Below are 27310 nucleotides of genomic sequence, written 5' to 3'. Positions count from 1 at the left end.
TATATTGTAATGTACTACATTGTATTGTACTGATATTTATTTATCTATCAATTAATTTTTGCTGCCAACCTAAATATTTATACAGGCTCAGAAATAAGTTGAATATTTTGTACATAAAAGGCTTTAATCTCTGTTAACTGCAGTCACATGATCACTCCCTGTATAAATCTACAACAGACAATTCACCCAGTAGAGGGCCCTCTATAGTCGGACGAGAACATTGGTGAGCTATAAAACAATATACCAAAGAAAAATAAACAGTGCAATTGTCTTAAATTTTACAATAAACGGTTGAACCCCAAGCACTCATCCCCAAACAAAAGTAAACACTTATTAGTCTAAGTTAGTATTACTTTAATCATTTCTTTTCAAAACCTATACTAGCTCTACAGGCAATCCTTATGCAGGACAAAAACCCTCAAATGAGATAAATTCCATGTAACAGGCCAAAACTGTCAAAAACAAGTTTTACAGAATACTGAATGAAATGGTGAATCATTAATGCTTATTGTGTTTCTAAACATGAAGCAGTTTTAATTTTGCAATACAAAGTGAAACAGCGAGGAAAAGAAAATAGAAAAATTCGGATTCTTAATTTTAATTGATATTTTCAGTTGCAAATGGCAGTAGGCCTACTCGTGGAAAGTGTTTTCACAGGCAGTGAGCTCACAAAAAGCTGAGAAAAAAAACTTACAAGGCTGTCCCGAGAAGAAAAAAAAACAGAGCAGGGGTCCAAGAGGAGATTTGCATGGCACCCTCTCTCCCCAGACCCACAGAGGTCCAGGTTTGCAGACGTCACTGGTCGAGAGGATCTTTGTTTTCTCTCCACCTCTCGCTGGAGGAAGTTTATCACCCAGCCTGGGACGGGACGGTCTCCTCTGCCGCTCTTCTCCTCCATCTACCGACTTGTACTGCTCTCTTTCTCCTGTATGGTGGATATTTTGCTCAACACTTCTTTTTTGGATGATATGGGGGATCATTCCAAAAGTAAGTCCTTCATATTTACTGCCTACTCTTTCACTGTAGTTTTGCTGGTTTTGTATTACTCCACGTTTTTCACTCAGACAGCGTGTCACTTGAAACGGATAATTTATCGCCGGTTAAGTCAGGATAAAATCAAAAACAATGTAACGAAAAATTACTGTTTATTCAAACTTGAAAATAGCTATGGTCATGCCTTTAAGTGACCCGTGCTTTGAGTTACACTGTGATATTTTTAGCTTTCTTGTCCTCATGATAATTCAACTATTCTGCAGGAGAGAGATCTACGTATTTGTTGTCATCTAACAACTCCTTGTCTCCAAAGGTGAAGGGGGTTTAACAGGGATGTCACGGGGATTAAATAGCGTTAGCAAGGTGCACTAATGCATTGCCCCTCATTCTCACACAGAGAAGTCGGGTATCGCAATGTGTGTGGGCTGTGGAAGTCAGATACATGACCAGTACATCCTGAGAGTGTCCCCGGACCTGGAGTGGCATGCAGCCTGCCTCAAATGTGCAGAGTGCAGCCAGTACCTGGATGAGACCTGCACGTGCTTTGTCCGGGACGGAAAGACCTATTGTAAAAGAGATTATGCAAGGTAGACGTTTCTGTCTTTGCAGGCCATGTGTTCTGCATGTGGAATAAAATGAATAATAACATATGGGGGATTTAGAAGATAAGCTATTATATTTCTATTCTAGAGGACAATGTGCACTATAATTTAAAGTGTGTAAAAAGTCTGAATCAAATTTGTTTCTTTCATGGGGGAAATTCAGTTTTTCACTCATCATCAATAGTTTCTCTTGCTTTTCTTTTGTTTAGAAAAATAACGAAAGATTCATTAAGCTCATTGTTTTTTTATCTGATGAGGCTGACGCATTTTCTCCGTCTTTATTTGTAGGTTATTCGGTATTAAATGTGCAAAGTGTAACATGGGCTTCTGCAGCAGTGACCTGGTGATGAGGGCTCGGGACAGTGTGTATCATATGGAGTGTTTTCGGTGCTCGGTTTGCAATCGACACCTACTGCCGGGCGACGAGTTCTCTCTGCAGGACGATGAGTTGCTGTGCCGGGCGGACCACGGCTTGTTGTTGGAGCGGGCCTCCGTTGGCAGCCCACTGAGCCCGGGGAACATCCGCAGCAGAGCACTGCACATCTCCGGTACGTTGATAAACCATTTACCGATCTCTATAAAACGTCTCCTTACTTCCCCAGATTCTTGCCACTTCTTAAAACAACTGAAAAACAAAAGTAAGGGAAAATTTGAACGAAGTTGGCAAGAGATTTTTTTTTTGTCAAAATTGGTTCATTCAAATTATTTGCCATCTAAAAACAAAAAAATGTAGGCTAACATTTTATCTTTTAATTCTAATGTGAACCATTTGTCTTGGATGTTATAACACAACTATTGTGATTTTTAAAGAAAAAGCCCACAGAAGCCTATCATGCTTTATATTTCTAATGTTTTTTTCATCATCTTACATAAAAGTTTTACAGATATCGGGCCATGTTTTGTCTTTCCCTTCTATTCTAAATACATTTAATAAAATCACATTAATTAAAGTTGCACCATATCTGGGAACTACTCCTTATTCTCAGACCCAGTTTCGGTTCGGCATCCTCCTCATCACCGGAACCACGTGCACAAACAGTCTGAGAAGACGACCCGGGTCCGGACGGTGCTGAATGAGAAGCAGCTACACACCCTGCGGACCTGTTACAACGCAAACCCCCGGCCGGACGCTCTGATGAAGGAGCAGCTGGTGGAGATGACCGGTCTGAGCCCCCGAGTGATCCGAGTCTGGTTTCAGAACAAGCGCTGCAAAGACAAGAAGAGATCCATCCTGATGAAGCAGCTGCAGCAGCAGCAACACAGCGACAAGACGGTGAGTAGATTATGGGGTTGTGCAATTAAAAATAAAACTATGTTGGCATAAATATTGCCTGATAGAGGCTTCTCGTTTCTTATTGCACAAGTTCAATGCCGAATACCATAAAGTTTGCTAAGTGCATAGGCTACCATTCAGCAGGCTATGGCTTTATGTTATTCCATAATTGTTAATTTGCATTTAATTTGACGTCGTTTTAACCTTTTTTCAATTTGCACGAAGACTTTGTTATTATGAGCAAAAAGTTTCAGTGTTGATGTGTACCACCACCATACTCTAGCGCCTTTAAGTTCCGAAAAGTAGGACTATTTTGTAACAGCGATAGCCTATTTTGTTTATGACATGAACATGGAAATCAAATATTCAGTCGAAAAACAAACATATTACGATAGAAAAAAATACAATTTTATTTTTAAAATGACTGGAATAATAAATTTGACACTTAAGAAAAAAAAATCGCATAAAATTCAAATACAAAAAAGTGAAAATACTAAATCACAGTCTCATTTCTAATTGTGTCTCCCTTTTATTTTCTTTGTGTAGTTGTATTCTTCAGAAATTTATTTTAACTTTTTTGTGTCCTACTCCTTAAATGGTAAACGCCACACCTCTTAATAAAAGTGAGATCATATGAAGTTTCCTTTAAGTCGCTTACAATTTATTGTACATTTTGCAGGTCATAAACTGATTTTGCACATCTGTATATACAGTTTTCTTTATCATGTAAACATGCCTGTTGTTCCTAAAGGCAAAAAAGTCCTGATGCACCCAATTACACCCTCTCCCCTCTTTCTTGTTTTTTTTTTTTTTTTTTTTTTTTTTTTTTTACATAGCATATTGTCTGTCTCAACATAGAATTTAAACTGTGTCCAGGAGGTTTTGGATATTTCGGTAAGTTTTTTTTCCTCTCCTGTAGAATCTGCAGGGCCTGACAGGCACAGCTCTGGTAGCAGGGAGTCCCATCCGACACGACAACACTGTGCAGGGGAACCCAGTGGAGGTGCAAACATATCAGCCTCCGTGGAAAAGCCTCAGTGACTTCGCCCTGCAGAGTGATCTGGACCAGCCTGCCTTCCAGCAACTGGTAAAAATTCATTCATTTTTAAATAACAATAATATAAAAACATCAAAATTATTAAGCCCACATCCCCTCAGTAAAATTAAGGAAAGAAAGCCTATAAAGGTGGTTGAAAATAAAAGTGAAAGGCTACGTCTGTTTAAAAGGACAATACAAAGACATAGGCTACGATTTGCTGATTAACTACGAAGCTATAGGACTACCTTAAAATCTTATTCGCTGATTACTGACGCGTTTCTTTGTCATAATTTTGAAGTGCTGCTGTGTAACTTGTGCCAAACAGTTTCTCAATGTCATGCAGGCCCCACGTGAAGGCAGCTGATGTGCTGAAAGGGTCTCGTGCGATTTTAGGCCCAGATGAAACATGCTTTTTTGTTTTAAAACAAATTTCCCCTAAATCTTTGATAAATAAATAAGATACATTTTTTTTAACACATATTTGAAACTACATCTGTTTTGGAGCTCTGAGTCTCTGTGTTTGTTCCTGTAGGTGTCCTTTTCTGAATCGGGCTCTTTGGGTAACTCTTCGGGCAGTGATGTGACCTCTCTGTCGTCGCAGTTACCGGACACACCAAACAGTATGGTACCAAGTCCCGTGGACACGTGAGGAGAGGCCTCGAGGTCAGATAGAGCCCCGGAGCGCGCGCCTGCGTCCTCCACTGCAGGGTCACGCGGAGACCTTAGTGACAGTCAATCAAGAGCGAGAAATGGAGCAGGATGGATTATGCTTGAGGAGACGTTCAGGTCCTGACTGGAAGATTGGAGACCTGGCTGTTGCCTTTAAATATTTCGGCATTTAAGCTCGTTGTCATGTTTAAGGATATCCAGAAAGACACAGGACATACGGGTTTCTGTCTTACCCTTTAACATGATGCCAATGCCCGATCTGGCCATAACCTGGTGAGTAGCCTGAGGGATTCAAATACACGAGCTCGTGCTGGACATTACGCCTCCTGTTTGATCAAATATACAAACTGTGTACACATGCATGATTTGTAAGTTTCAGTATCGACTCTTGTAAATGAAACAGGTGTTCGCGTTTTCTCCATATAAGTTATTATTATTTATTATGAGGACATATCCGATCTCATCAATAAAAATGAGTTCCAACTGATTTTGCACACAGAATCTATTTGTCCCACTAAACTTCAAACGAACTTAAAATAATAATTGACAAAATAAGGAGTTACAATCCAGAGGAGCCCTTTCCATTTAAAAAAAGAGAGAAGAAAATGTCTACTCTGATAAAGACGTCACATTCATTGTGTTAAATTGTGAAAGAGATAACATAGATTAGATGCATAAACCCTGAGGTTGTTGTCTGCCTAGATTGGGGCCTTCTCAATTTCAGAGCAAACGGTTCAGTGACTGATGGCTGGATATATTTTTTTAACCATTGGGTCGTCATGTCATAGGTCAGTCACTGAGACCCAAAGAACCGAGGCTTGGGAAATTAATAAAATGTAGGCCATGCGAAGGCACAGTATCATAGCTGATTGAAATTATTGCCCTCCTTTATTAAAATGGTACAAAGATCACATCTGTTTTATTTGGACAAAAGTCCCGTCACCAACTCGGGGCCCACGGTTACAAGTCTAGACAGAGGACAGGCAGCGGCGGCTTCTTATCTGCATCCGGCATCACCTGCGAAGGATACACTGAATGGACCCAAAACAAACCGCTCAGCGCACAGAGACCCCTTCAGCCTGCGGACTCATCCTGCCGTGCCTTCAGTTTATTTTCATTCCAGTGGGAATCCCGATCGACAAATAGCCGCCGGACAAGAGAGCATGCAGGTCAAGCCGGGACTGACACAGTACACCTCAACAATTTGTTAGGGAGGATCGACTTTATCAGGGAAGAAAACGGAGTCTCATTGAAATTTTAAGTCCTGTTAAGTCCCAAAGACATGCTGATACAGGCTACTGAATCTGTAGACTGCGTGCACCAGGAGAAAAGTGGTGACATGTTCTAGGAGAAAATGTAAATTGGAAGAAGTTTCCAGTCAGTGTGCATAATTGGGGCCATGATACATTAAAAGTACACATCAAAACATTAAATGAGCTCCTTGTTACTTTTAAAATATTTTTTCCAAGTCTGGAACTACTTTTAGATATTGATCAAACCAATTCATGACTTTAAACTTTCAGTCAGGTGGATGAGATCTTTAATAGATGCACAGAGTAAAAATCAAAAGGCACTTCATTTCCCACATTCTGTCTTTTGCTGATCTCTGAATTCTGCCTAAATGTTGGTCATCACGAGTAGAGCTGGAAGAACAAAATTGTTGTTATACTTCAAATAAAAATTGATCACTGATTTGTACTGATCAATAAACTTTCAGAATTCACCATAAGCCTGGTACAGAGTAAGAAAGCTGACTCTAGGCAGAGAGACACACTGATGGGGCCTGAATATGCAAACTTTACTTCTTTTTTTTTTATTACACCTGAAAACACTGTTATGTTAGACCTCAGCAGTTTATGAGTGAATCAATGAGTGCAAATTGACATCTAATCCAGTGATTTTTGAAAACATCACAATATCAGCCAGATAATTGTGTTTATTTATCTCAGCCATCTTTAAACTCCCAGGATCTAAATACCAGAAACACCAGACTTAAGACTCCAAAGACACCAAACAAGTACGGAAGTGTTCATTCTTTTTAGAGTAAAATCAATTTTGAACAGTTTCCACACAATAAAACAGAGAACAAATAATGCATTACCAATTTATTTTTATTTCACAATGAAGGTAAATAAGTCAATAAATTATATTAATTTGTAAATGCCTTCTGACAGAGAAAGAAAAGAAAAGATGTGACAATGAAAAATATAACTCTTAACATGTTATTGCATCAAGGCGGGTCATTTAACTCGTAACTGGCTTTATAAACTAGAAAAAAACATTCTGGTCATTCACATTCAAAAGAAACAAACATAATAAATTAACAATAAACAGTATTGAAGAAAATCCTTGGCAAAGTATAAATACAAGCATAAGTAATGTTACAGGTTTAGGGCGTCACTGCTTTGAAAAAGGATCTTTTTTGTCTACATCAGGACCAAGAAGAGATACAAATGGCTGTATAGACATTTCAAGGAATAATTGTGCGTTTTCTTAGTGTAATATACAAACAAGAAAATTTTGTGCAAAATCCTCATGATCATTTTTCTGATTTCTAGGAAATCTAAATAACTGTAGGGTAAGGCTTCACCACCTTTACTTTCGACAACATCTGGAGACAGAATTTACCAATGTGTCGACTTGCAGTAAGGAACAGAAAAATCCCTAACATCTTCTGGTCTCAGTCTCATTGTAGTGTCTATACTGTCCTCATCCAGTGTGGATGACAACTCTATCACTCGTCTTGTTTCTTGAGAAAAAACTGCAGCGCTGAGTCCCATTGGTCTCTTGGAAAGCGGTTAGACAACTCGCAGAAATCCAGTTGGGAAACTTTGGGAGGAAACAAACAATATTTTACTGGCAGTCTCAACAGATTTCTTTGATGCTTTGAAAAATGCTTTAAAACATTACCAAAGCAAAACAGTAGGTTGAAAAGTGTTTTTATTATTCAGTTTGGTTAACTATAGCTATCTTTTTTTTTTCTTTTTAAATATTCACATAACTTACCTGCCAGTTTTGTCTTGTTGTCTTTCTCATTTGCAGCACAGTCCTAAAGAATAAATGCAAGTCGTTAGTATCTCGTATAACAAGCATCCCATACAACAAGTATTCAGTGTGAGTAAATGTCCTCATCAAGTCTGAAGTAAACCTTCAGCACTAAACTCAACATTTTAAGGAAAGTATGAAGCTGCAGCTACACCTCAGTGGAATCAACTAATCAAACAAAATGTTTTCAGTATAATGTGTCATTGGAAACCCGACTGGATCAAATCGTCTCACTCCGAGGAATGTTCACGAGGTTAACTCAACAATGCGGGTGGTGGGGCAGGACACCATGCATTATTGCTTTGTTTGAAAGAAACGACAATGGCCTGTCTCCCTTTGAATGGGAGTTAATCGGTGTCTAAACAGTGGTGGTTGCAGAGTGGTGAGGGGCAGCTTGTCAGAGGAAGATGAAGGAGACAAGCTGTTTACCGGGAGTTGAACCAGTGGCAGGTAAATCCACTGTGAAGGAAGCCATTAATCTTAGTAAAAGCCTGCCTGTTACAGATTCACCAGGGGCCTGCATGAGCAACTATTAATCAACGGGTGCAAAGAGGGTCCCCTCATCAAACTTCTTTTCACTCCTGAATCTTTTAAATAACATTGTTTTTTTGGCTTCAATATTTTGTCCAAACAATCATTCAGCTGTGATACAAATATGAATAAAATAATGATGAATCTCAGTTTAAAAACGTACTGTATGTGTGACCACGCTTCCATATTTACCTGAATGAATGTAGCCAGCAGCACACAGCTCATCTCCTGCTGCAGGATCACCTTGTTTTGGGGGTTGTTGTAGCACGCTGAGATGAGGGAGGGGAAGAGCACTCTGATGAGGCGTGGGTGGCTGAAGTACTGGAAGGGCAGCTGACACAGTTTCTGCAGCACGCTGGGCTGGCGTCCAGACTGCACTATCACCTGGAACACACGGAGCACACAGCAAGTCAGTCACTAAGCCAGCCAGGCAGCCAGGCAGCAGCACTGCTGCTTGTAAATCACCGCCCTGTGCCCCTCCCACATGTAAATCTGCCACTAAAACAACACACAAACAGCCATTAGGAGGAGACCTGCAGGGCACAGCCTCCCACCACGCAATTATGGGCAATAAAATACAATGATGGGATGTTTTGTACAAATGGCAAAAGCAGAGCGGCTGTAGCACAAGAGGAAAATAAGAACCGATGTCATTTTCAGCGGTCAAAACTTAAGTCCTCTGTGGAGCTCTTTAAAAGCAACAGTACAGAGACACACAAACTGGGAAAGTTTAATGTCGCCCTGAGTGAACCTGAGGTTGGGAGAGGGCATTCATAGTGCAACAGGATGACAGAGAGGTGGGGTGTCGGGAGGAAAGCAGGGTGAGCAAACCTCCACTAACAGTGTGGCCGGCCCCACTTTAAGAAATGAGCAATAACATTAATGGTGTTTTCACCCCGCGACATCCTGCTCTCCATCACAGCCTGTCAATCACACAGCATCACATCCAGGCCACCAGTATTACAACCAAATCACCCCCCAGCCTCATTTGATTAGAAAGGGGGCTGCGGCAAAGGAAGGGGTTCAGCCTAATGCTCTGGTCATCTCCCTTGAGCCTGAGAGGGCCATCAGCAACCGTCTGCAAACCAGCAGGTCAGCATGCTAAACCCTGGTGGAAAAAAACTGATCTGCTTTACAGGAACAGACTACAGGGCTGGGGGCTCAAAGCCAATAGAAACCAGAAGGGCAAAGTGAGGTCCTACAAGTCACAGTGACATAAATTAAGAAGATTTACAAGATTTTAAAAATACACCCTCTAATACTCTTCCATTGGTCTCTCCTTTGATAATGCACTCCAAGTTTGAGCAGCGGGATAAACAACGTGATAATTCATTGCTTTTATCAGTTCAAGGTGAAGCTTCTCAGAGCTGCCCTCTACAGCAGCGTTCAAAGGGACACAGAGCAGTGCCATTTCCCGCCACGACATGTTTAAAGAAACCATCCGGACGGTTCAAACAGTCTGAACTTGAACGCATTTCAAATACTTACACATGACAAGAGCAGTGAATTTGTCAAAGTGAAATGTAAGTGTTAAAATGTTGAGATTAAAGGATAGGTCATTGCTCTGCTGTGTATTTTTGAGTAGTGAATTCAAGAAGAGACTTGAGCACTTTTTAAAGACATGGAGCATGCAGTGTAAGAGAGAACGACCAAAATTCCCCAAGTTTCACTGACTCAATAAGCGTTTTTTTTTTTTTTTTTTAAGGAATGTAGGCCTCAGACAAATTCATCCCCTGAAGAAAAGGGGGAAAAGGAAAGATCTGGTTGTTTTCAAAAGCATAGCTGCTTATTTTCAGTGCATGTAGTTTTAGCGTTTGCATGCTACTTTCCACTAAATCCCACTTTGTCACATTTATCTTGTCTGTAGCAAAACTACCCAAGATACACAGGCACTGAAGGGGGCAGAGGTTTATACATCTGGGATGATTAGAAAGGCAAAAACATGACTCTGCAAAAGCTAAAATATTTATTCATTCTTATGGTTAAGGTAGCATAATTTAACACCACGGCTGGTTTAAAATGTTTCAGCTAAGACTCTGAGAAGATCCAACCCACAAATCACCCAGCAAGCTCATAATCCTCCACAGCGCAGTTTCATCTTTTAGCTGCCTAAACAAATTGTCCACCTCCAAATGCCTGACGTAGAAAGACATAAAACAAAACCTGGTGGCAGCAAGAGTCTGAGGGTAACAAAGAGCAAGAGTCCCCTGCCAACTTTCCACGTCTGTACCAGGTGAAGAAAAACGCCAGAGCTCAGGATGCCTTCCAACCAGAGATTATGAAGGAGCGTTGCTTCCCCAAGCTCAGCTGAAGTGTCTGCAGCTCGAAAGCCTGACATCATAAAACTAACAACAAGCATCTGAACTCGTACATCTGGCCCTCGGGTGAAACGCAGACCCTGTTAAAACTCAAGTGTCTTGGCTGCTCTGTTCTTCCTGAAGTCCACAGACCTGGCACTTTCAAACAGTGCCAAGTTTTATGACGCTTCCATTACATAACTTCCTCACTGTCTCTCAATGACAACAAAGAGTGTGTAAAGTTAATGTTCCAAAACGCAAACAAATTCCTGGGAAGAGCCTGTGTCGGAGCAGGAAACCAAAGTAAGAGCAGATTTGAGAAACCAGAGGGGGAAAAATCCCTGAATCTCACTCTGGAAAACTGAAACCTTTAAAGTGTTTTTGTCTTATTTTCAGTAGAAAATGCCCTTTTAGACTTAATATGAGCCACATTCACCTGACCAGTCCAGAAAAATGTCTTATTTTAAAGTATTTAAAGACAAAAATGAGGTCTGGATTGCTTGTGACAAGTACAAAAAAATCTGCCAGTGGAACAAGAGAAAAGTTACTTCTATTAAGACATTATTCTGGTTTTGAGCAAAATTTTCTGATTTCAATGGCAGATTCTTTTTACTTGTTACAAGCAATTCAGACCTTATTTAACTCAACACAAGACATTTTTCTGGACTGACCAGTTCAATGTGGCTCATATTGAGTATAATAAGACGATTTTAACTTAAATAAGACAAAAGCACTTGATACTATTTTATTTTTTTGCAGTGCAGGTTTTAAAATTACACTTTGAGACACATGAAGCAGCAGAACTGCAGAGACGGAAAGAAAGATTTTCCGTGGAAAAGAGATATTTCACACAGACACAAACTGACAATCTTGTCAGTGCCGAGGAATCTCTATTCACTGTAGCGTCTAGACAGCCTGATCACCAGGGCCAGTGCAGGGCTGTATATGTGACACTTGAATCCACTATACAGAGCAGATCCATTAGAGTAGAGCTGTCTTACTGATAAGGCGCGCAGCAGAGCAGACAAAGCAGACAAAGCAAACTTATCCCAATAGCTGTTTAGTGCTCCTCTACATTTACAACAGCTCACTGAGACGTGCACAGGACGCTGCCTTTGACTGTCACAGTCTATCACTGCAGACATTGACAGAGACACTCAAACTTGACTTTCAAGCCAATTCTCAGGCGTCTGAAAATCCCGTAACAACCTGATGTTTGCACAATAAGGCTTAATAACTCTTTATCTGTCTTTATGAGCTGACGCTGTCATTCCGTCACAGATCTTACAGCTGATAGCTCTGCTTTCAGACCAACCTGACAAAAGCGTTCCCGACAAATGGAAACCCCTCACTGAAAGGTTTGCAAGGGATAAAAATGTCCTCAGCTTCACTTAAAGTCAGTTGGACCTGCGTTCACCCTTGGAGTGCAGTGTAAATCATCTACTGAGCTAACAATAAGGACCTCTCCTGCCAGTCAGAGAAGAGTGTGTGTCTGTGTCTCTCTTACTCTGTTTACTCTGCTGGGTGATACAGAGTGTGCGTTCCCCCCGCGCTGGCTCCCTACGGTCTACACAAGCTGCACTTACCCCGCAGGCAGTGAGGGCCTGGTTGTCTTAGTTGTAATGGACTGCTGAAGGGAGCGTTTCGACATCAGGTTAACAGGAATTACAGGCCCAAAGCTTGGCTTGGGCCTGCAAGGCAAAGGAAACGCCCTCGTAGAGAATGGGAAGAAGAAGTATGACCCCGCTGATAAGGCTGAGCTCTGGAGATCTGTGTGCGCTGCTCGTGCTACAGATGCTTCATCCCTCATGTGATACTTACAGGTACAAATATAAGCATGTAGGAGTCAGGTAATCTCAGGACGTGGGTTACAGGAACAAAAGCATTTGTGTGTGTGAAGGAAATTCTCCCTGCATGTGTGGCCGTTTTCCAGGTACTGGCGAAAAAAAGCAAAGTTTTCTTAAGATTTCCACACTCTCAAATTGCTCGTGTTATCTAAAAAAGCACACAGCATCCAGGAGGTTTAACATGTCAACAGTTAACAATTACAGACTCATCCGCTCAAAGATTCAACAGATCATCTCGGTGGATGATTCAGAAATGAATCACTGAGTTTAAAGGCAGGGAGATTACTGAGATGTAACTCTTCAGAGTGAAAAAAAGGAAGCGCAGCTCCATGTCAGTTACAAGTTAGGTGTCATTTGTTCTTCCTTTATTTCGTCAAAAAGTCTCCACAGGCACAGACAGTGTAACATATGGCTACATGGCTCAGTGGTCCCAAGAGCAGAGGCGCACTTGAAAAACACACAAGCCTACATATGTCACTCTCCTGATGGCTTTTTGTGTGACAAGTTGAATTATTCATGCCTCCCTAGCAGAGGGAATGCATCACTACGTATAGTGCTGCTTCAAAGTTTCTGCTTTTTATGAGCAGCCTTATTTCTAGAGCACATATATAAACAAAAGCTGGTGTGCCGACAGTGAATCAGCAGTCCTCCTGCGACCACATAGGCCCCCGGTCGGGCCGCTTTAGTGTCCTGCCAATGCTTACATTAGCTTGAGAAAAGCTCAAGCTGCTCTGAATATTCTCCTTTACGCCATTCATCTCAATGCAGAATGGACACATTCCAGGATCTGGACCACTGGCAAAAACCAACTCTACATTGAGGTTGTGTGGGATCGTGTTCCTCGACAATCTTCAATTCAATTTTTTAAACTAAACTTTTAAACTGCAAGCAAAAAGGTTTTTTTTATTTCCCCTTCAAAACACAAAATGTTTTGCTGGCAGGCATAAAAGAATGACAGGTTTTGCATCAAATTAGCAACATACATGTTTTGTTTCTCATTGTAAATACAGTCAGGCATGGCTGCTCTGTTTATGTGGCTGTGGGTGTAAAGAGACGAAAAGATTGTTACACCCTCAATTTAATCACCAGTCCTCATTCAATTATTTAATATAATATGCAAATTTGACCTATGGTGACCAAAAATGCAAATTCTGTACATCAGAATAATTACATGGCATACAAGCTACATGGAGAAAAAAACGCTCGAGAAAGATCACTTGATTAAAAATCTAAAAAACAGAAGAAAAACATTTTATTAGAATCATTTATCAGCCTTTAAGTTGCTTTGTCTCTGATGGTGTGGACATAAATGACACATCACAGGTTTGAGACCGGAGCTGTGGCTGCTGTCTGTGTGGGTCCCGTTTAACATAATCGAAGCCTAACCAACTGTAGCGTGGCTAATCAGGGGCCCGTTCGACGGGCCACGCATGACAGCCAATTATACAGCAGCCAGGTCTGCTTCATCACATCCTGCTCACTTCCACGGAGCACCCTAAGTAGCTGTAGCAGCACGGCTGGCACGCTGCTCTACTTTACAAGGTGGGAACAAAGAGACGCTCAGAGGGACAATGGAGGACACGCAGGCTGAAAGCAGGAAGGTGCCAAGGCATGAATTTTTAAACGGGTGCTCTTTGTTGCTATTACAAAACTACACCCATTTTCTGACTAATAATACATGAACAGGACAAAATCCAGACGATGTTACCGGGCTCAGCAGGAACTAGTTCAGAGATGATGTCAGTTAAACAATAAAGAAATGATTTATCAAGGTGTAATGTGTCCATCCAACTTTCAGAAACTGATGTGTTCTTTTCAGAAGTGGTTGAACTGTAGATGTATTAACAGATACTATGACTTAAAGTAAGTTAATGGGAAACTTATTTCAATTTGAATGTCACATTTCTGAGTAAATATTAAAGAAGACAAATATTCTCTGATTTCCACCCAACAAATTTTAAGAAATTGAAACTCCCACTGTGGGTTAATAAATTAAACAACTGTGCTTGGGAATGTTGATAAAACATAAAAGCTTTAGAGAAACGAAAAGGAAAATCCTTCAGTACTATCACACATTATTTAGACAGACACAGCATTAATTTGTTTTAATAATAATTTCTTTAGATAAACATGTGATTTCGATAAGCTTTTGCTCACATAGTATCCAAGTATGTAGTAATCCATAAAAGAAGAAAAATAAGAAGAAGTTTTAAAAAACTTGTGTTACTTTGTCAAAACTTTTTACATTTTGCATGTTCATGATTTAACAGCCAACAAAACAAATTAAAACAAAATTCAGTCTTAAAAAAGTACAAATAAATAAGTCTCAATATTTAGATATTGTGTGCGCTCAGTGAAGGGTGGAGCTGGTTTACCTGGTTGTCAGGATGATTAACAGTAAAGTATCCCACACAGATGATGACTTCGTGCAGCAGCTCTTCAGAGGAATGCTGGGTACAGTACCAGAGCAGCGAGCTGACGATGTGTCGGAACGCTAGAGACAAGCCTTCAGCTCCTAAAACAGACTGACAGATCACAGACGAAACACACGAGAAGGCTTGACTGTAAATGAGGCATAAATCGTCTTTGATTGTGATTACAAAAAGCTCAAAACTATAACATCACAAAGTAATAAAAGATTATATGTTTTGCTGGAGGGAGGATATACTGTGTAAGAGTGTAAACTCAGGCAGGGTCCCACAATAAAACACCCAAATCCCACTTCAGAATGGGATGCTAGGAGCAGCTCACAGACAGTATTTGTTAAACATGTCAGTGTGACCGTGCACCAAAAGATGATCACCACTCCACTGGAAGTTTGGGTGTGTTAGCATTGAAACATTCAAACAACACAGTCATAGCACAATACCTGGGAAACATGATGATCATCATTTATTTTTCATTACATAAACTAACTTAGACTTCATGCAATCAGATTTTCAGTTGAAAGGCAATCAGGAAAATCATTTGGTGAGGAAAGTAATTTATTTCTAGATTTTGTGGAAGATATTTTCTCAAGAGTCAACCAGAAAAACTACAAGTACATGAACTGCACTGGACCCTTTGAATTAAACTCTTAAGCACTCTCAATTGTTGCAGCTTGTTTATCAATGGCCTGAATTCTGATCACTTATCCACTCCAGCATTTCTTTGCCTGTGCTATGAGGTAATGCAAGACACAAGGTGACTACAACCCCCCACAAAAAGAGACATTATTTAAAATGTTCATAAAACCCCAGCAGCAGAGCGCTTTGATTTCCAGCTGTTTTGAGTTGCCTGAATGAGGCGGGTCAGTGAGAGGAAGCTGCTTCAAAGTAATTACCACAAGACATTAAAATAATTAACAGCATTCTCGCTCGTTCTCGTGCCTTTCAGTCTGTGTGGTGATTTAGCTCAGGGAAGCTGTCGCCCTCTCCTCCTTGTGCTGGGTAATGTATGGTCCTGCTCTGCGCTGAGCACACGTGCTACAGCCTAGCTGCTTGCCCACCAGACTCTGATCAATTCAAATAACTGACCTGGGGTCAAAGGTCACCTGAGCTCATGTCCATAGGTCAGCTTTGTCCTAAGGAGAGTATCTTCCCTTCCAGTGGCTCATTACAAAGCAGTAGTAGTTCCCCAAAAATAAATAATGTTTTTATTTTATTAGTGAAGTCTCCAAAATAAAACAGGACATGCTTAGTGCGTATCAGACACAGAACAATGAAGAGGAACGAAAATCTCTTTCACCAACAGCAAGATAAGAGATGACTGAAAGAAGAATCTATATTGGATTTATTTTTATAAATACCTGGAAGGCAGATAGGTCAAGCAGGGCAAAACTGTTGAGGAAGCGGATGCCTTGCAAAGCCACCTGGATGACCCCAGGGCCGTAGGGCTCCTGACTCTGGGAAGCAGACTCTGGCGCGAAACTGTGGAGCAGGATACAATACAGCGTGTGCACCACTCCCACCAGGTCTGTGGACTGCAGCAGGGCTGTTAGTCCTGTTGGGTCCTGGCGTTTGTTGTCAAATATACTGGGAGCCCTGCAAAGGAAGAGAGTGGGGGGAACAGTTTTTAAAAAATCAGAATTATTATATTGAGCAGCACGAAGGTTTTTAATGTGAAACTTGTGCTTCTTCTTTGTGTAAATAGAGTTGGAACACAGATTGTGATAAAACAAGTCAGTCATCACTAACTTTGATTACACTAAAGGTGTCAAACATGTTTCATCGGGATGAAAATGTAAGTTCAGTTTTAGGAAAACTGTCACATAAAATGTTCTTTTTGTTGAAGTAATGCAAAATGAAGTGTCACTTTTTTTTTCTTGGGAACATCCTGAAGCTGAAGAGAAGAAAATACATCATAACCATCTGGTCCTCAGCAGGCTTAGAATAATCTCACAAGACAAAGACGTATAAAATAATTTACTTTAGATAAAGAAACTTTCCCATCTGTGCCACTGAATTGGCACAGATGGGAAGGTGGCCGCTGAATGGTGTGTTGGATCACAGCTGCAAGTTCATCTCCTACTCTTAAACGTGCTCTATAGATAAAGTAATCTGAAGTCTATGGATGCATAAGCTTTTATTTGGTCACTTTTTGACTTTTCACATAAGCCAGTGCCAGTCCTCCAAGATTTAAAATCACTTCTTCTCTTTCATCTCTTCTTCCGCTCATGCTAAAGTAAACAAAGTGATGACTTGACTTTGAGCAAACAGCAGCAACTTTGGACAGCTCGAAAATGATCAGACGGTCGGGGCAATGTTTTAGAAATGCTTGCATTAGATTGTTTAAAGTGATATGTTCATTAAGCATCCAAAAAGATCCTTATTGAGGATTATTTTTACTTTGTTGTATAGAAAGTGGCTTTTTTTAGTGCAGGAGATTTCAAAGTCTATGCCTATATGCATTTTTTTCTATGTAAAATGTATGTTGGTTTTTGTTTGGATGTTGTTTATAGTCTATCATTGGACCACTTTCAGTTTAGGCTTAAGTTTACAAAACAATTGAAAACAAATAAACCCTTTTAAATGTAAAAGTTTTACTTTCAGAGACATTTTAGAGTGTTTTCATTTAAATAATGTTGTAATGTTTTTAGTGGCAATGGAGAAGACTCATGGGAAAACCTTCAGCTCGTGCAGACAGACAATTTAAGAGTGTAGCCGCGGCTGCAGCTATGATTTGCAGCCATGTAGAAAGGAGGGTGTGTGACCTCTGGATGGATCCTACAGTGCATGCTGATACTTGATGTTAGCCAACATGCTCTGTGTGAAATATGCTGCTAGGCAAGAACACAACCTCTAATGCCAATGTAATCCCCTGACACAGCAACTGGCATGGTCAAAATATTCTACAAGCTTACTGAGGGTTCGTGTATGTGACCCCCAGAGAATCTTGGCAGAAAAAGAGGTTGCTGGTCTCATTAAACCTGCAAAGTGTGGAACTTTGTTTTCTCACAGATATTCAGTGACTGAGTCTTACTGAAGCTGCGAGTGATTGTCACTGCAGCACCTTGCAGCTGCCAGAGTACAGTAGCATGCTTTGCAACATTAAATACCCAATGACAAGGTTATAGAGTAATGTACTGCCAAGCATTGGGCTCATTATGGAAGAAAACTTAATTGATCTGATTGATACCTGGCTCAAACTGTTCAAAGGCGCAACTTCAAAGCATTTCTGGCTCTAAAGCCACGGCCAGCTTTTCTTCTCCTCTTAAGTGAGGAATTGAGTCCCTTGGTGTGACTGTGTGCTTAGCCTCTGTCAGCGGGGCCACTGCACCTCTATGTGTGGAGGTCACTGTAGCACACGTGGGTGGGCTCCCCCCACACTGCAGGCTAAGGTTTATGGTGAGTGACAGAGCGCTGGGTCAAGTAGATGCCTATCTCTATCTGCAGCAATGACAGCTTAGCAAGCTAGCTGGCTGGAGGAAACGACCCGCTGGCTGATAGCAGAGGAACTGCAGGCTTTTGTTTAGGTAACTTTGAGCTCCAGTCTTTATGGATCCTTGTGACAGTGACTCAGTCAGTCTCTGTTATTAGTGGCACAGAGAAAGATGTGTGGAGGCTCAAGAGATCACAGACATGCATGAGGTGTGTAACAGAGTAGGAGACGCACTCACCGTCCAGTTACGACAAAGCACAGCTTGCACATGCTGTGCAGCAGAGCCGAGGCTTGCTGGAGGAAAGCGGACATCTTGGGGTGCTCGTCTACAGGACCTTGGACTGACAAAAAGCACCCATAGAGCTTGTCGATCAAACCCATGTTTACTACGTAGCTGAGAGAAACACACAAGAAGAGAGACAGAAAACAAAACCCCGTCATGGTTAGAAGAATTTCTCCAAAAAAATGTACATTCTCTGTAAAAAAAAACCTCATGGGCAAACAAAAGCCTTTACTGTGCATACTTCCACAGCTGAAAGCAGATACCTCACCTACGGCCTCCACCCCCTGCTATTACTGTGATATCTCCAATTTGTCTCTGCCAATGACAGGTCTCATGATCATGTTCCCTGTACTCTTTCAGTCACAAATTACTGCTAATAGTGTCATTAAAGGGCTGCGGTGGCCCCTGTGCCAGCATGGCTCTGGGCCTTTGACAGTTTGCTGACCTGAGGCTGTCTTCCCATGGCTCAGGCATTCACACATCTTAAGGCTCAGCTCAGGCAACAACAGCTTACCAACATCTATCCAGCACTACATCTGCCAGTCAAGACTTTACTTTAGCTGACACAGTCACTCTGAAAGAAATGTTTCCTCTTCTCCACTCTGCTTTTTCCACATACCTTTTTTTGTTAGAACTGTCACTCACTTAAACAAGTGATTACGGCCGTTTTCAGCCTCCACTGCGGGACATTTGACACTTGAACCAAGTGCCATTGTTTTGACTTGATCCTCTTCCACAGCTCTCCGTTTGCTGAAAGGAGCTTTCCTCACATGCACTGCTCTGTTCAGTGCCTGCTTCAAGTTTGACAACCTGCTTGGTGGTCGAGCTTACCACTTGATGCGTCTTATCAAATGAGCGTGAACTGAAAACATGTATGAAAATGATAGGGGGGCTAAAAGCACTGAAAGCCAAACTGAGAGGCTGGTAATGAGAGAGATTAAAACTGTGATCTCCCCTTTTTGTGAAGAATGGCATTGCATTATGGGAGAGTGTTAAGAAAATCTAAATTTGTTTCGATCTTTCATTCTTCCTCGATAGTTTAGACGTTATACAAGGCAGCTGAGGTACACTCGTACTCAGGATTATAGTCTGACGACACCATTTTTCTCAGGCCCTCCCCTGTCTCCAGGGTTACGACCAGGTCGTTGGATGAGAGTGGTGGGCCTGTACAGCTGCTCTGTCCAGATGAATCATTGCTTGTGGGAGGGATGGTGGAAAGGCTGCTCTCTTCCTCAAGGCTTCATCAGGGCGGGTCTGCATTTCCTCACAGCCCACATTTCTCCAACACAACCCCAACTCCTACTGCCTGGACCAACACGGCTCGCTCCAATGCCAGGTTCAAGGAGACCTTTCAAAGCTTTGTAGGTGCTCTGTGTTTATGCTACTTTTACATTTTTCACTTGAAATATGGCGCTGAACGTGTGGAGAAAAGGCCCAGCTGGAAAGATGCCAGAAGATAAGCTCATTCTCACACTACCACTGCTTAACACCACCCAACTAAATACAAGCTGGATCCCTTCCAAGAGATCTGGCATTTTGTCAGCCTATTCTTTACAAAGAGCATGCTGAGGAGGAAATCAGGTTGACCAACTCTCAACCCAGTCAAGAGGAGTAAAGCTGAGACGTAGTACAGAAGGTAAAAAGGTCATGGGATGAGGAAAAAAGGTGCCATGTAGGGTGAGAAGAGGCACTGTGAGAGCAAGGTTATAATAGTTAACTAAAACGAAACTAAAAACGAAAACTAAAATTCAAAATACATTGCAGTTAACTCAAACTATTAAAAACTAAAAAAGAAAACAAAAACGATAAGTAAACTAAAACTGTATCTTGTGTTCACAAAACTAACTGAAACTAACTAAATTTATAGAGAAAATGCCCTTAGTTTTAGTTTCTGACAATGTTAATAACCTTTCGGATTTAAATCAATCGGACACATTTTCCCAACCAATTTTACAACAGTTTTTGGCAGTTGTCAGCGCAGTACGGCATCATCATGGCGACGTACTTGGACGTGCTTGTTTACTGCACTGACTGGCTGTGTTCTGTGCTGCAACGAAACGTGGTGGAGCAATGAATCAGAGCATCTGTAATAGTTTAATTGCATGTGAGTCTGACTTTAATTGTATTTAAGTCTGTCTTTCTTGTTAGAGTCCAAGTTTCTAAATATTTAAGCTCATATTATATTGTTTTTTATAGTTTTTGTTTATATTAGTTTTATGTAATTTAGGTTAACATTATTTTTTATATAATTTATGTATATATTTTTTATATTAAGTTTATATTATTTTTTTGTGATGAAGGCAGCAGCCAACAGTTCAGTATCAGCATTGACTGAGCAGTGAGCACTATGTTGGACTTGAAAATAAACAGTATTACAAAATATTTACTCTGACCTTTTTGAATCCGGAACCTGGTTAATGAGGTATGAAAAAACTAAAACTAAACTGAAACTAAAACTAAACTAAAACTAAGCCTTGTTGCAAAAATCAAAACTAAACAAAAACTAGAATGCCTGCTCTAAAACTAATTAAAACTAAACTGTAATGGAAAAAAAATTCAAAACTAACTAAAACTAAACTATAATGCCGTATCCAAAACTATTATAACCTTGTGTGAGAGTAGCACAGAGCATTAAAAGGAAAATACCTGATGAGGTCTTGTGTGCGAGTGTTGAAGGACTCTGTGGCAGAACTCTTGACCTTGGCATCAGGTGAGGAAATCCATGCCTTTTCGCCTTGTCCAGACTCAGGGATCTGAGGCCACAGAGATCCTAGGATAGTAGCGATGGCCTGCAGCAGGCCTGTCGTCAAACCCTCGAAGACTTGTTTGTTCACACTGCGACCAAAAATGGATTTGTCTTCTTCTGGGACGTACAGCTGCAAATGTTAAGAACATCATGTGTTGTTGGAGACAGGCTGTTTTAGAAATCTGCATTTGAAACCTGATAGCATCCAAAGTCACTGATTTTTAAATTATTCACAGAGAGTTCAAAAAGTTAAGTTAAACTTAAGCATGCTCATTTATTTCCATTATTAACTGGAGTAAATGTTAAAAGTCCTGATATCATCGAGCAAAAGGTCTTTCCTGCATCACCAGCACATTATACAGTTAAGTAACTAAATTATTCACCAACTTTGGGCGAAAAATTATTTGATTACACTCCTGTGAGTTGCAGAATACATTTAGTAGTGCGCAGCAGCCACAGACCCGAGCAAAAGGGAAACTAGAAAGTCTATTTTCCCAATTTTATTTACAGGCATAAAAATACTCAAATAGAAGTCTGAGACTTATACTGTGGTGCTACGTTGTTGACACAGAGAACCTTGCAATAATAATAAAAAACTCTCCTCATTTGGTTTAATGGTTTGGGTGAATGCTGACAGCAAAGGTAAATCCACCGACATTCTCCGCAAATCTAATTAAAAGGGTACATGCTCGTATGGCAGACAACCCCCACTGCTCACACACACATACCAGAAACGTGAATACACACACAGCACCATCACTATTTAGAAACACCGAAGACTTTTTATCGGGTCTGAGTTGTAAATTTAACAACAACACATTAAAGTCGAGGGTTTATAAGAATGTAAATTTTATGTGACTAATTTCTTGATCTACACTGAACCAACGGAGGACAGTTAGTTTGTCTCCTGCAGAGCTGCTGGATATGTCAGTCAGCAGAGCAGCTGCTGGGATATGTTTTATATAAACTGAAGCATACGGGCAAACTCTCCCTGCGTGCCCTCAGGAAATATGACTGCTCTGGATTGGAACTCAGCGCTTCAGGGGGAAGCCCCAGTAGAGTTCATGCATGTACCACAACCCTGTGCCTGTGCCTTGTCCTGTCTGTGTTGCCTTTGAGTGTAGGCAGCCCCAGCGCGCCGCCACCGTTAGATGTTTGGAGTGGGCTGATGTTTACAGTCCTTCTTACGGAGTGCTGAAGGATATAGGCTGACATGTCGCCGCAATACAGACTGCCTGCAAGCCTGACTACGCTCTCACATTCCCTAGTCTGGAGGCATCCGTGGTGAGGTTGGGCAATTGGTTTGTTTCTTGTTGGCTTGTGTCTTTGTCTGTCTTTCATTAACATTGTGGCAAGAGCAGACACCTGCAAAAAGGCAGTTTTCACAGCGGTCAAAGCGCTGTGTATCAACAAATTAATGTTAAACAAAAAACAGAGGTTTCAATAAAAAAGCTACACATAAGTGTGGCTATTCTAGAAATACTTTGAACCTCACACCTTAAACCTCTAAACAAAAACATTTATTGTATCTAATGCAATTTAATCCTATAGCGCCCAGTGCAGTGCCAGTGCTGTGGTTTGCATATCACGTTTTGATTGGCGGCAGATTTGAAACCAGATATGATGGACACATCATTCTTTGTGCATATAAAATCTGGGGACTACACTTCCATACTACTTTTTCAACATGTACCAGAGTATTGTTCCATTCAAATAATGTGTTTGTGAAATACAGAATAAAGCATAAACAACAAAAGCAAACAGACAGTGGTTGTTCACATCACTTCCTACTTTGACTACATGTTATCATGTTTTATACAGTTATACAGCCATGACATTTCTGAACTTTGAAAAATATTTATTGCACTTTTTAGCAATTTAACTAGCCAGTCTGGACTCGGGCTGGGACGATACACTATTCCTTCAATTCGATTCTATTACAATTTTTGTGGTGCCAATTCGATTTAAATCGTGATTCTTAAATACTAACAATTTTTGCGATTTTTAGTTTGCTTTGTTCACACCAGACCATGTGAAAAAGTTAAATGATGAAGATAATGTCTACAGACCATATAGAGAGCGATATTGTCCCATAAAATGAACATCACGTGAGTCAGAGAGAAACATTTCACCCTCTGCTGGAGAAAGTGGCAACTTTTTCCAATCTTGTTAATAAACAAAGACTGAATTGAAGAATATACTCCCAATTTTTGATATTATCTAGGAAAAAAAATCATTATATCTCGATTTTTGATTTTTTTCTCCTACCCCTCGTCTAGACAAACATGTAAAGATGTAGTGAAAATGTAAAGATATGATCTGGCGGACTTGCTACGGCAGGTCATGAAGGGTTAAAAAAAACACTTCTGGCAAAAATGTATTACAAGTATTCTATTAAATTGTATCATTTAGCATGTTATGGTGAAGTAAGCCTCAGTCATAGGCTGTGTATACTCACTGTTAGTTGATGCAGCAGCAGGTCCATGAGGAGTGCTATCTTGTTGCTAAACAGCACATAGGAGCAGTTGAGTGGGCAACAGGAACAGGCCAGGTAGTAGGTATTTGAAGCAGCGCAGAGGGATCTGCAACAGAGATGACAAAAAAAAAAAGATTATAAAACTATTTATTCAAGGAAAAACAACACCAAGGAAGGCTACCTCCCCACAGCAACCTGTTAAAGAAACACTACTACTGGGCTCTAAGTGTCTGGCCCTGGGCATTGACAAGACTATCTGCAGCCATCAGGAAACCAAACACACTCTTCTGTATTTGTAGTTCTTTAAGGATGTAGTTTGTCTCCACATGTCAAAAAGCATATCTCACTGACAGAGAGAGTAAGGAAGCAGATCTGAGGAATAAAAACACTCATATCAGCTACTTATGCAGATACTCCCCTCACTAAAGCCACCTTCAGAGGAGCTGAGCACAATCTCAGTCCCATCTGGGCTGAGATGGTGCAGCATTTCCACTGGAGAGATAAAACTATTCCTCTCAGCAGCTCCTCACGGCCGCCAGACAGCGTCCAGAGCTCCGCCAGTAAGCATGCTTCTGTATTATGTCTGCTCTGAAACAAGTCCCAGAGAAGATTAATGCTTCAGATAACTGACCAATGCTTCTGCAGTGACTGCTACTCCCCCTCAGCCTCGTTTCATCAGTTAATATTTTCTGACAACTGTATATTTTAGCCATTGGCGGAATGGCGTGTCCTATCTGCTAGCTGCAGGAAAGGAATCTGCCTCTCCAGTGCCTAAAGTAGGCCATGTTTATGTCAAATGGTAAACATTTTGATATCTACCAAAACCTTCACATCTGCTGTACGTTTTCAGTCAAACCACGCTGGCATGGTGCAGGAAAATAGATTACACTAAGGCAGACCCAAGTCTGTCAATAACTCCCTCTAGTCTGTGCTCTGCAGTCACTCGTGGGTGGATCAGTCATCTTGCTGTATCATTATTGACATTGCAGAGTTAAGCTGTCAGACATGGAATGTGGTGTTAATGCGAGAAGCACTTTATTTTGAGTGATCGGATAGTGTCTTAATCTAACATCAAAGCTCACTTCTGTCCACCTGAAAACAGTAAGAGCAAAACCTTTCTTGCAAATTGATAATGTCCTATAAGTCAACATTATGGACAGTAATTCTATTATAGCTACAGGCTGCATAAAAAGTTAAGTGCACTGATATAGCAGTCTGTGTGGAGTACGTGGTAAGGTCAGGTAACATGAGATCCCCTCAAAAACTATGCTGTGTGCACTCTTGCTGCATCACGGCTGAGATTCTCCTCACAACATGGGACGAAGCCAACTTCTGAGGAAATACCACAACGACAACTCAACTTTTTTTCTCCCAATACTTTGTATAACTCCATGTTTCACACAGTTACTGACGTTTAAGCAGCGGTAATTGCCTCGTGCATTCCTCTTCAGGACAGGACGCACTTCAAACATTTTAAGTCACTTTCCTGGTCTTTTAAATCATGTAGGGCACAATAGTACGGATATCATATGACCTATCAGATATAAATGACTATACAGGACTGACTTGATTACTGTCAAAGAGCGGTTTCACAACAGTCGGCTAGAGTTCATCTTGGTCGATAGTGGTGTTCGGGTTACATCTTTGTCAAGAGAGATTTGGAGCTTTTCTCCTGTCAGATGTATTAATTGCTAAAAGTTTTAATTAGAAGCAGCGTCACTTTTTCTTTCAGAACAGCTTCATCCATGTCCAAACTGTGTAAATCAAATAAAACCTACCAAGTTTTGACATCAGTCGACTTGAGAGGAACTGCAAAATGAAACGAGTCCGAAACCCTTGGCCTGCTTTCCAATGCTCCCTTATCGCATATGGTGCAATGATTTTAGGGCTTGCTTTTTTTTTTTTACAATCAGAAATAAATGAGTAACTGAGAATTAACGTTCACTTTTTTGTCCATAATTTAGCCTAAAACGTTATTTTTCCTTATTTTCCACATTCATAAACAGAGAATACTTGTTAGCATCAACAGGTTTATCTTAAACAGGATTTTTAATGTGAGAAAAATGAAATTTCTTACAGACACACTTACTGAAGAGCTCCACGCAGACAGCAGCCCAGTGTTTTTTTTTTCCTTAAGATTCAATTAAATGCATTGCTTTATTTTCTCTTTCTATCCTGACAAGTACATGCTAATTAAATCACATCACTTCTGACAGGACAAATCGGCCCCTCTGGCTTCACTCAGCTGCTTGTGTAATGAGCATACAATTGCTTTGTAACGCAGCTAATCAGGCTTGTCTTTGGTCATCTCTGAACAAATAAGGAGGCTGTCAAAGGTATGTTTGAGTTATGCCCTTACACCAGCCTGCACAATGAACCATCACAGTGATCTGTCTTTGGTTTCCACCCACCTAATTGAGCTTGATGAGTATGACACCTGATAGTCGGCCCTCGGTGGGAATCTCACTATCTCAATGCCCTTTAACGACGGCTCCAGTGAAGGTTTTAAGGAACAATTTGAAAAAGGACGCCAACCTGTTTCACATTGCACAAAAACTTTATGGCAACTGACGTATGACAGTCTATCTAACCAGGCGAAATTCCTTCAACCATATTATTGTTAGGGAGAGATTCTCGTTGAGTTCCCAAAATGACCACTGCCTTCATCTTTCACCACCCACCCCACTGCTGCTGCAACAAACCTGGGCTTTGAAAAAAAAAAAAGGAACATAAGTATCATCACAAGCTCTAAATGGTGATCTGACTGGATTAATCTAAAACTGATTGAAACAAGAGAAAGAGGCTGTGATATACAAATAATGAGTGATGCAAACAACCATATTTCAAATCCACAGAGAAACGAGGCCAAGAGTTGGAGAAATGGAGCGCACCTGATCCTGTATCAACCCCCAACAGCCCTATGAGGCTCTGCTTGGGTGGCCAACAAGTCTGTGCACAATAACAGGGATGTACATAGTAAAAATGTATTCAAATATCACTTAACTGCTGGAAAACGATAAACCAAGAGGAAAACAACAGAGAGGGAAACAACTAAGACAAATCAGTCCTGAAAGTCAGACAACAATCACAGTATGCTAAAATCCTCTGACTTCACTTTCTGTTTAATTCTCCAAGTTCAATTTGAAGGAATACAAACAATCTGAGATTCACATGCAGAGACTGTATGAGTCGTTCAACCACGACTGTTTATTGTGGCAAACAGCCCACTTCCAATCCAGTTGACAACAGGAAAACAAGCACGTAAAAAAAGCTCTTTCTGCTTTTTGTCACTGCCCGGAGTTATCAACACTGAGATCTGTGCTCCTCAACCTGAGTCTCACGTTTCTCACCCTCTCAGTGTGTTTCCTATGTGCCCAGTCAAGCCTGACCGGAGCGACGCTGCAGAAATCTGACCAACTTCCAGATCAGGTTGAGTCCCTGCCTCTTAAACAGGGTAAATTTGTGTTCAGGGGAAGAAAAAGAATCCTAAGCCAAAATAAAAGGTGAGGAGCAAATCCGTTTCCTTGTGCTGTCAAACAATCCCTTCATTCACTGCGATCTAAATGACATTTAATTTGATTCTGCTGTTGATCTCCCTGATACCCTGAGTGCTTCCAGGACATCTACTCTGGCTGTTGAGCCACACTGGC

The 27310-nt window shown here is 40.9% G+C and overlaps 2 protein-coding genes across 4 annotated transcripts in view; one reads left to right on the top strand and one right to left on the bottom strand.

The window, feature by feature from the left end:
* The first annotated feature begins 843 nt into the window (after window positions 1-843).
* isl2a (ISL LIM homeobox 2a) lies at window positions 844-4930 on the top strand. The gene is made up of 6 exons (XM_074678066.1): window positions 844-987; window positions 1391-1580; window positions 1884-2143; window positions 2582-2868; window positions 3788-3955; window positions 4440-4930. The coding sequence occupies exons 1-6, from the start codon at window positions 930-932 to the stop codon at window positions 4554-4556; spliced, it is 1080 nt and encodes a 359-aa protein (XP_074534167.1). The 5' UTR covers window positions 844-929; the 3' UTR covers window positions 4557-4930.
* A 1927-nt stretch (window positions 4931-6857) lies between these two features.
* scaper (S-phase cyclin A-associated protein in the ER) overlaps window positions 6858-27310 on the bottom strand; it is a 57015-nt gene continuing 36562 nt past the window's right edge. For all 3 annotated transcript variants that reach the window (XM_074677321.1, XM_074677323.1, XM_074677322.1), the window contains 8 exons: window positions 23643-23766; window positions 21085-21314; window positions 18394-18549; window positions 16084-16318; window positions 14672-14821; window positions 8345-8536; window positions 7583-7625; window positions 6858-7405 (listed from right to left, as the gene is read on the bottom strand). In XM_074677321.1, coding sequence (XP_074533422.1) covers window positions 7311-7405; window positions 7583-7625; window positions 8345-8536; window positions 14672-14821; window positions 16084-16318; window positions 18394-18549; window positions 21085-21314; window positions 23643-23766 — 1225 coding nt within the window. In that variant the 3' untranslated portion in view covers window positions 6858-7310. The remainder of the gene's footprint in view (window positions 7406-7582; window positions 7626-8344; window positions 8537-14671; window positions 14822-16083; window positions 16319-18393; window positions 18550-21084; window positions 21315-23642; window positions 23767-27310) is intronic.

Source organism: Halichoeres trimaculatus, unplaced genomic scaffold, assembly GCF_033239565.1.
Source record: "Halichoeres trimaculatus isolate MK-OKI-2021-1 unplaced genomic scaffold, fHalTri1.1 fHalTri1_scaffold_10, whole genome shotgun sequence".
Lineage (NCBI taxonomy): Eukaryota > Metazoa > Chordata > Actinopteri > Labriformes > Labridae > Halichoeres > Halichoeres trimaculatus.
This window is presented reverse-complemented; position numbering and strand designations above follow the sequence as displayed.